The sequence below is a fragment of the Salmo trutta genome, unplaced genomic scaffold (genome assembly GCF_901001165.1).
Source record: "Salmo trutta unplaced genomic scaffold, fSalTru1.1, whole genome shotgun sequence".
Classification (NCBI taxonomy): Eukaryota; Metazoa; Chordata; class Actinopteri; order Salmoniformes; family Salmonidae; genus Salmo; species Salmo trutta.
Genome location: NW_021823085.1, coordinates 2,441 through 11,625, shown reverse-complemented (window position 1 = coordinate 11,625; position 9,185 = coordinate 2,441). Strand labels below are relative to the sequence as shown.

General features: G+C 41.3%; 1 protein-coding gene across 1 annotated transcript; it reads left to right on the top strand.

Moving 5' to 3' along the window:
* Positions 1-7,207: 7,207 nt before the first annotated feature.
* LOC115188803 (E3 ubiquitin/ISG15 ligase TRIM25-like) lies at positions 7,208-8,974 on the top strand. Its single transcript, XM_029747651.1, has 2 exons — positions 7,208-8,368; positions 8,801-8,974. The coding sequence occupies exons 1-2, from the start codon at positions 7,760-7,762 to the stop codon at positions 8,972-8,974; spliced, it is 783 nt and encodes a 260-aa protein (XP_029603511.1). The 5' UTR covers positions 7,208-7,759.
* Positions 8,975-9,185: the final 211 nt, after the last annotated feature.

Below are 9,185 nucleotides of genomic sequence, written 5' to 3'. Positions count from 1 at the left end.
TATTAATGTAGAATATTTCTAAAGCTTGATTTTGGAAAGCACTTAGTTGTATGAGTGTGTTAAAGTGAAAACAGAGTCAAATTTCTCGCATAAGCACATTTGTTTAATAGTTTTTTTATGATTCTGACAGGACATGGCAATTGTAAGCTGTTTTTCGTACAGCTGGAAGAAAAGGAGACATCTTGCTGAAGTCCAGATTCAGCTGGGTCTGCCAAGTCACCAACTCATAACCGAGTCTGCCACACGCTGGGGATCAAGGCAGCAGATGATAGAGAGAGTCCTGGAGCAGGAAGGAGCACTGGCCAAAGTCCTGTCTAATGACAAAAAGACCAGGCACCTTGTCCCTACCTGGCAGGACTTAGAGGTCCTAGAAGCAGTCCAAAAGGTCCTGAAACCTCTCCAGGACTTTACCGATGCTTTGTCAGGTGAGGAGTACGTCACTATCATATGTAAAACCTGTGCTGCACCTTTTTAACGAAAGTCTCCTGGCATGTGAAGAGGGTGATAGCGAGCTTTGCAAATCGATCAAGACCAGCATTGTTGAGTACCTCAACCGCAAGTATTCTGACCCAGCCACTACTGACCTATTGGAGATGGCTTCATTTGTGGATCCACGCTTCAGGGCCACCTATATCCCAAGTGAAAAAGTTGATGCATTGAAGCACAGAGCTGGAGGTGGAGACGCTACTGGCTGATCAGAGCAGCTGTCAACCACCTCACCTACGTGTGCCAACTGTGCCTGAGCCTGCAGATGGAGAAGCAGCAGTGGCACCAAAAGCTAAGACACTGGCAAGCTTCTTCAAGCAGCGCACAGCCACCACCACTGCGCCACCAACCAAGAGGGAGGCTATTGAAAATGAACTGTCAAGTTACTTGCAGTCAGCAAGTGTGGAGAGTGACACTGATCCCCTCAAGTGGTGGAAGGATCATGAAGTTGTCTTTCCAGCTCTGAGCCACCTGGCAAAAAAGTATCTCTTGGTACCAGCTACCAGTTCACCCTCCGAAAGGGTTTTCAGCTGCAGTGGCAATATCGTGACCTGCCACAGAGCATCTCTGAAGCCGGATGCCGTTGACAGGCTGGTGTTTCTCGCACAAAATCTTTAAACGAAGGAGGACACGCTTGTCTTCTAATGTCTACCTCAAGACAGCATTACTGTTTATCAAAGTAAAAAAAGAGGGGGAAAATGTTTATTGAGTTGATAGTCTGTTTCTTGTGCAACTGGTTGAGGCTGTTCAGATAAGAAATTGAGTTAACAAAAAGCAAATGGTAATCTCAGGCTGATGTTTAAAAAACATTTTCTCAAACTGAGCACTTTATTTTGTTCTTTATTTATATATAATTGCTGCCCATACTAGGGTTTGTCATATTTTATTATTTTGTAATGTTCGTTATTTGCATCTGTGGATTTGTTAGAAAGGAGAAGAAATCTGTAATTTGATTTTAATAAGCCATTTAAAAGTTGTCAAACTAAAAAAAAAGTTGACTTTTCTCATAAATATATATAATATTTATTTCAGAAAAAGATAGGCCTGTTTTATTTTATAGGCTATTTTTGTTTAAGATATTTGTATTTATTTAAATGTGCACCTTATGGAGCTTTGATTTCAGAAAAGGTTCTCCTGTTGTTATACAGTGTTTATGTTTACATGTTATTGTTATTTGAACAGCTGAGCATTTAATCTGAACCAGGTGAAGAGCCCTGTTTATTATTTATTCATTTGATTTTTCAACTGTTCACTGAAATAGCCGGTTTCAATAAAACTACTTGAGACATGTCATATCTGGCTTTGACTTTGACTGAACATTTGCTCTCACTTTGCGGAAAAAATATCAGGATATATATCTTATATCGATTGCTATGTCATATAACCTGCAGACAGTGAAAATCACGCAACTCAACCATGTGTCATTCAGTCAATTATTAAGGTAGAGACTTCTTATTCAGGATTCTGTTTATGTCTACCCCAAAGACAACGTGTGTTGAGTAAGAACTTCCTGTGACAACCGGAAGTGGTTAAAAACAGCCTAGAGCTTTTGTCATATTTCAACATGACGGAGAGTCAGTCAGGAGTCCCTGACCTTATCTTCTCTCAAGAAGATGTCTGGTAGGCCCATTTAAATACCTTTTTTGGACATTTCAAGATAGCAGATGTTTGAGTTGGGTCTATTAACACAGCTGTGAGTTGTTCATTTTTTCATTTTTGACAAAATGAGCAGTCCTGGAAGTGACAGATTTTGACTCATATTGAGTGACAAGACTGAGCTATTTAGAAAATCCCTTAGCCTTTCGACTAATTTTGGGTTAGTTGGACTAATTTTGGGTTAGTTCTCTCAAGAAGAACTAACCCATCTCAACATGACAGAAAGTAAGACAGGAGAACCTATTTCAACATGACGGAGAGTAAAGTCAGTCAGGAGTCCCTGACCTTATCTTCTCTCAAGAAGATGTCTGGTAGGCCAATTTAAATACCTTTTTTGGACATTTCAAGATAGCAGATGTTTGAGTTGGGTCTATTAACACAGCTGTGAGTTGTTCATTTTTTCATTTTTTCATTTTTGACAAAATGAGCACTCCTGGAAGTGACAGATTTTGACTCATATTGAGTGATAAGACTGAGCTATTTAAAAACACTTTTTCAACATTTCAAGATAGCAGTTAGTTCAGTTTGATCTTATTAAAGACAGCTGTATATTCTTTTTTTTGACCCAAAAATATTCTATGTTCACGCCCACTTTTTTTTGCACTATGTTTGAAGGCTGTCAACTTCTTGTCAGGAGGAGAATCACTTAGCCTTTCAACTAATTTTCAAATGATAGGATGCCTATTTAAAAACACTTTTTCAACATTTCAAGATAGCAGTTAGTTCAGTTTGATCTTATTAAAGACAGCTGTATCATTTTTTTATTCATTTGACATATTGTTTGGGACCACTTTTTTTGCTCTGTTTGAAGGCTGTCAGCTTCTTCTCAGGAGGAAAATCACTTAGCCTTTCAACTAATTTTCAAATGATAGGATGCCTATTTAAAAACACTTTTTCAACATTTCAAGATAGCAGTTAGTTCAGTTTGATCTTATTAAAGACAGCTGTATCATTTTTTTATTCATTTTGACATATTCTTTGGGACCACTTTTTTTGCACTATGTTTGAAGGCTGTCAGCTTCTTCTCAGGAGGAGAATCACTTAGCCTTTCAACTAATTTTCAAATGATAGGATGCCTATTTAAAAACACTTTTTCAACATTTCAAGATAGCAGTTAGTTCAGTTTGATCTTATTAAAGACAAATGAATCCACTGTGTCTGCCTTTCCACTGTGAAGACAGGTTCTACTGCCCCCTGCTGTCTGTTGATGGTACTACTACCAGACACAGCGGCAGAATAAATTAAACTAGACATTTGTTTTCATCTCAAAACCAGAGAGCAACCGCTGTCCGGTGAAGTCCACACAAAGCGTATTGCATGTAACCAAACAGTTAGGTGACCTGCAGCACGGTCAAAGCAAAATATATGTTTCAGACGTTTTAGGGACGACAAAACGACTATTGCTTTAAAACGACACAGAGAGTTCAGCACCTACAGTTACGATCTGTCTTTAATTTTGCCCTTTTTTAAAACCATAAACTTGGATTAGCACAGATAACACAGCTAGCACAGCTAACACAGCTAGCACAGCTAGCACAGCTAACACAGCTAACACAGTTAGCACAGCTAATACAGCTAGCACAGCTAACATAGTTAGCACAGCTAGCACAGCTAACACAGCTAACACAGCTAGCACAGCTAATACAGCTAGCACAGCTAACACAGTTAGCACAGCTAATACAGCTAACACAGCTAATACAGCTAGCACAGCTAGCACAGCTAGCACAGCTAACACAGCTAACACAGCTAGCACAGCTAATACAGCTAGCACAGCTAACACAGTTAGCACAGCTAGCACAGCTAACACAGCTAACACAGTTAGCACAGCTAAAACGGCTTACACAGCTAACACAGCTAACACAGTTAGCACATCTAGCACAGCTAACACAGCTAACACCGCTAGCACAGCTAATACAGCTAACACAGCTAACACAGTTAGCACAGCTAATACAGCTAGCACAGCTAAAACGGCTTACACAGCTAACACAGCTAACACAGTTAGCACATCTAGCACAGTTAGCACAGCTAACACAGCTAGCACAGCTAATACAGCTAACACAGCTAACACAGTTAGCACAGCTAATACAGCTAGCACAGCTAATACAGCTAGCACAGCTAGCACAGCTAGCACAGCTAACACAGCTAACACAGCTAGCACAGCTAATACAGCTAGCACAGCTAACACAGTTAGCACAGCTAACACAGTTAGCACAGCTAGCACAGCTAACACAGCTAACACAGTTAGCACAGCTAAAACGGCTTACACAGCTAACACAGCTAACACAGTTAGCACATCTAGCACAGCTAACACAGCTAACACCGCTAACACAGTTAGCACAGCTAACACAGCTAACACAGCTAGCACAGCTAGCACAGCTAACACAGCTAACACAGTTAGCACAGCTAACACAGCTAACACAGCTAACACAGTTAGCACAGTTAGCACAGCTAAAACAGCTAGCACAGCTAACACAGCTAACACAGTTAGCACAGCTAACACAGCTAACACCGCTAACACAGCCAGCACAGCTAGCACAGCCAGCACAGCTAGCACAGCCAACACAGCTAACACAGCTAGCACAGCTAGCACAGCTAACACAGTTAGCACAGCTAGCACAGCTAACACAGCTACCCCAGCTTGCACAGCTTGCACAGCTAGCACAGCTAGCACAGCTAACACAGCTACCACAGCTTGCACAGCTAGCACAGCTAACACAGCTAGCACAGCTAGCACAATTAGCACAGCTAACACAGCTAGCACAGCTAACACAGCTTGCACAGCTAGCACAGCCAACACAATCAAAGGAAGCCAAATGCTCACTGGCTTCCCTTGCCTTCAACGCTACGGGCAGCAACAATGTTATACTCTTTATGACCAGACAGCATCAGACAGGACTGAGACAGACTGTTTCACTGTCCAGACAGCATCAGACAGGACTGAGACAGACTGTTTCACTGACCGGACAGCATCAGACAGGACTGAGACAGACTGTTTCACTGACCGGACAGCATCAGACAGGACTGAGACAGACTGTTTTTGTCAGCGTTCTCTCTCTCTCTCTCGGTTAGAATGGATCGTTCAGAGTGACATTCATGAATGTCGTCATAGAATGGATGTGGTTGGTCTTCGCGTTCGATGATATAATTTACTTAGCTGCAGACTAATAATTAATATCAAAGACTTGTTCTTATTCTGTCGGTATCAATAGTCTAAAAGTTAACCACGTGGTATGGTTCACTTTCAGTAGAGTACTTGGCTGGTCAAAACCTATGGGCCAAACTCACAATGGAGTGTAGGCCTGGTCTGTAGAAATGTAAATCAGAGGGTGTTTTATAGTGCCCATAGAACAGGCTTGTCAAATGACGCCTGGTCCTGTATGTGTCCCTGGGGGCGTGCCTATGACTGAGCTAGACTTGGTTACACAAATATAATTCTATCACATTAACATCAGTACATAGCATCTCAATGTATTACAAATAGCTTTATCCTTATTAATACATTTTATACAACCATGTGGATTCAGTCTCATCGCTGAGGCTATCATGTAGACCGTTTTAGGGTAATATGGCTATATTGTCTCTTCTGAGTATCACAAAATTGTACCAAGCGGATCAGTTCGTAGCTGGAGTCTTCATCAATCTTCCCTATCTTCTCCAGAACACACCTGTCGCTCGGTTCTCCAATTCTATGACTTGGAAGAATTTCCTTTGTCTCTCTATGAAACATGCTGTAGTAGATTCTCCTCTTGGAATTTTTACAACCCTGGGTTGGGGGGAAGGTAGGTTGGGTGATGGTACAAAGGGGAGGGGTCAACTGTCCTTCCTGTACCCAAAGAGGCCAACGTCATGACAACAGCTTTGCACAATCTTGGCATTCTCTCAACCAGCTTCATGAGATAGTCACCTGGAATGCATTTCAATTAACAGGTGTGCCTTGTTAAAGTTAATTTGTGGAATTTCTTTCCTTCTAAATGCATTTGAGCAAATCAGTTGTGTTGTGACAAGGTAGGGTTGGTATACAGAAGATAGCCCTATTTGGTAAAAGACCAAGTCCATATTATGGCAAGAACAGCTCAAATAAGCAAAGATAAACGACATGAATGTAAAAAATAAAGAAAAACCCTTGAATGAGTAAGTGTGTCCCAACATTTGACTGGTACTGTATATACAGACTGGTTCTGTGTGTATATATATACACATATATACACATATATATATACACATATACACACATATACACATATATATACACATATATACACATATATATATACACACATATACACACATATATACACATATACACATATTTACACACATATATACACATATATATATACACACACATATATACACATATACACATATATACATATATACACATATATACACATATATACACATATATACACACATATATACACACACATATACACATATATACACACATATACACATATATATACACACATATATGCACATATACACATATATACACACATACACATATATACACATATATACATATATACACATATATTGTTGCTGTGTATAGCTTTGTACCTGTTCTTTGTCGTCGTGTTTGTTTTGGTTTTTCCTTCTTTGTCCTTTAATAAAAGAAGATGAGTGTACATTTTCCCGCTGCGTCTTGGTCTAAACCCTACGACACCTGTGACATTTACATTAGGGTGTATTGTTAGATACTACTGCACTGTTGGAACCAGGAACACAAGCATTTCACTACACCCACAATAACATCTACTAAATATGTGTATGTGACCAATAACATTTTTATTTGATTGTATTTGTGAAAGCGTTACATAATTCTCAATCCGCTTTGCGTGGTGCCTAAAAACAGCACTTAGCCGTGGTGCTGTATATTAGCCATATACTGTCACCACTTCCACCGAAGTCATTTCCTCTCCTCGTTCGGCGGTCGGCGTCACCGGTCTTCTAGTCATTGTCGATCCACTTTTTCATTTTCCATTTGTTTTGTCTTGTTTTCTTACACATCTGGTTTCCATTTCCATCATGAATTGTTGTGTATTTAACCCTCTGTTCCCCCCATGTCCTTGTGTGAAATTGTTTGTTTGTAAGTGCTTGTACTCTGTTACTGGTGCGCATCGGGTTTTGTTCCCATGTAGGTTCGTTTTGTATTAAACTGCTCCGGCTATTACCTATCTCTGCTCTCCTGCGTCTGACTTCACTGCCACCAGGTCCGCAATCCTTACATATACCACACCTCCTCAGGCCTTATTGCTTATTAGAACACATAAGTGTATTATAAGGCATTATAAAGGTCATTAAAATAATTATAATATGTACTTCATAGAAACTGTTACCCTTTATATTCTAATAACTCACATTTTAAGATTCATTATTTCATTTATTCCATGTTAAGGGCTCTAACCAAGGAACAAGACTATTTGTCTCCCTCTTGCTGTTGCATGCAGTTCCTCTCTCTCTTCCTCCCTCCCTCTAACCCCTCCCTCCCTCTAACCCCACCCCTCTGGCAGAACCAGGAAGTCCATCCCCCTTCACAAACTCTCTTCTGAGGAAACGAAACTGATCTGAGTCTCTGTGTCGTCTGTCTGTGTGAGAGTGAACAACCGTCCAAATGGCTCAACAGGGAGTTCTGCTGGACCAGGACCAGGACCAGGACCAGTACTGTTGTTCTGTCTGTCTGGATCTACTGAAGGAGCCAGTCACCATCCCCTGTGGACACAGTTACTGTAGGAGCTGTATTGAGGGCTGCTGGGATCAGGATGTTCTGAAAGGGGTCTATAGCTGTCCTCAGTGCAGACAGACCTTCAGTCCAAGGCCTACGCTGAGTAAAAATAACATGTTGGCTGAGCTGGTGGAGAAACTGAGGAAGACAGGACTCCAGGCTGCTCCCCCTCCTGCTCTGTGCTATGCTGGACCTAGAGATGTGGCGTGTGATGTCTGCACTGGGACCAGAAAGCAGAAAGCCCTCATGTCCTGTCTGGTGTGTCTGGCATCTTACTGTGAGACTCACCTCCAATCTCACTACGAATCTCCTGCTTTCAAGAAGCACAAGCTGGTCAAAGCCACCGCACAACTACAGGAGAAGATCTGCTCTCATCATGACAAACTGCTGGAGGTTTACTGTCGTACCGATCAGCAGTGTATCTGTTATCTGTGTACAATGGACGAACATAAAGGCCATGATACAGTGTCAGCTGCAGCAGAGAGGACTGAGAAACAGGTAAGACCAGAACAACTTGTTGGTGACTGTCTGATAAACAAAGAATTAAAGATACAGTAGGAACTAAGGCTGTTTGAATATGAGATCATTGAAATGAAATTGATCCTCAGCAGAACAAATATGAACACAAACCTTGAGTATATTGATATGTCAACCCAGATTCTCCAGATGTATCACCATTTTATAATGTCAAACACTATTATCATTCTGAATGGCCTTTTATGAGTCCAAAGTTCAGTCTCAACCTGTTGATACATGTAGTCCTACCATCAAAACTATAATCATTCACATAGCAACAAATAAATATCATTTAGTAAATGGACCATCCATTTTTTAGACCTTCCTCTCTATGGGCCCTATGTCACATTACTATACTATTGATCTCCTGGACTAATAAAGCTTGATAGCTCATTGAAGAGTGATTCTCCACAGAGGCAGCTGGGGATGAGTCAGCAGAAGGTCCAGCAGAGATTCCAGGAGAGGGAGAAGGAGCTGAAGGAGCTCCAACAGGCTGTGGAGTCTCTCAAGGTGAGTATTGTTGACCAGAGGAGACACACCATTTCACCTGTCTCCTCCAGTCAGAGAGAGAGAGAGAGAGAGAGGTAGAGGGGCCCCTATCCAATCCCACTGACCCCACTGTTGGGAACAGGTTGTCACTGCTGAGGCAGTGAAGAAAGTAGAGGAGGATGGGTCAAGGCTGAGGGATCCTGAGAGGATCCCTGTGAGTAGTAGATCTGTGACAGCACAGAGGGATGGGCCAACCAGTGATATATGCTTCAGTAAGGTTGGCTTCTTAGTGTTCATAGCAAATAGTTAT

Excerpts from the sequence above, each read along its gene's own strand:
- LOC115188803 (XM_029747651.1), top strand. The coding sequence starts at position 7,760 with ATGGCTCAACAGGGAGTTCTGCTGGACCAGGACCAGGACCAGGACCAG. Across the intron at positions 8,369-8,800 it reads CAGAGAGGACTGAGAAACAG|AGGCAGCTGGGGATGAGTCA; the intron begins GTAAGACCAGAA and ends GATTCTCCACAG.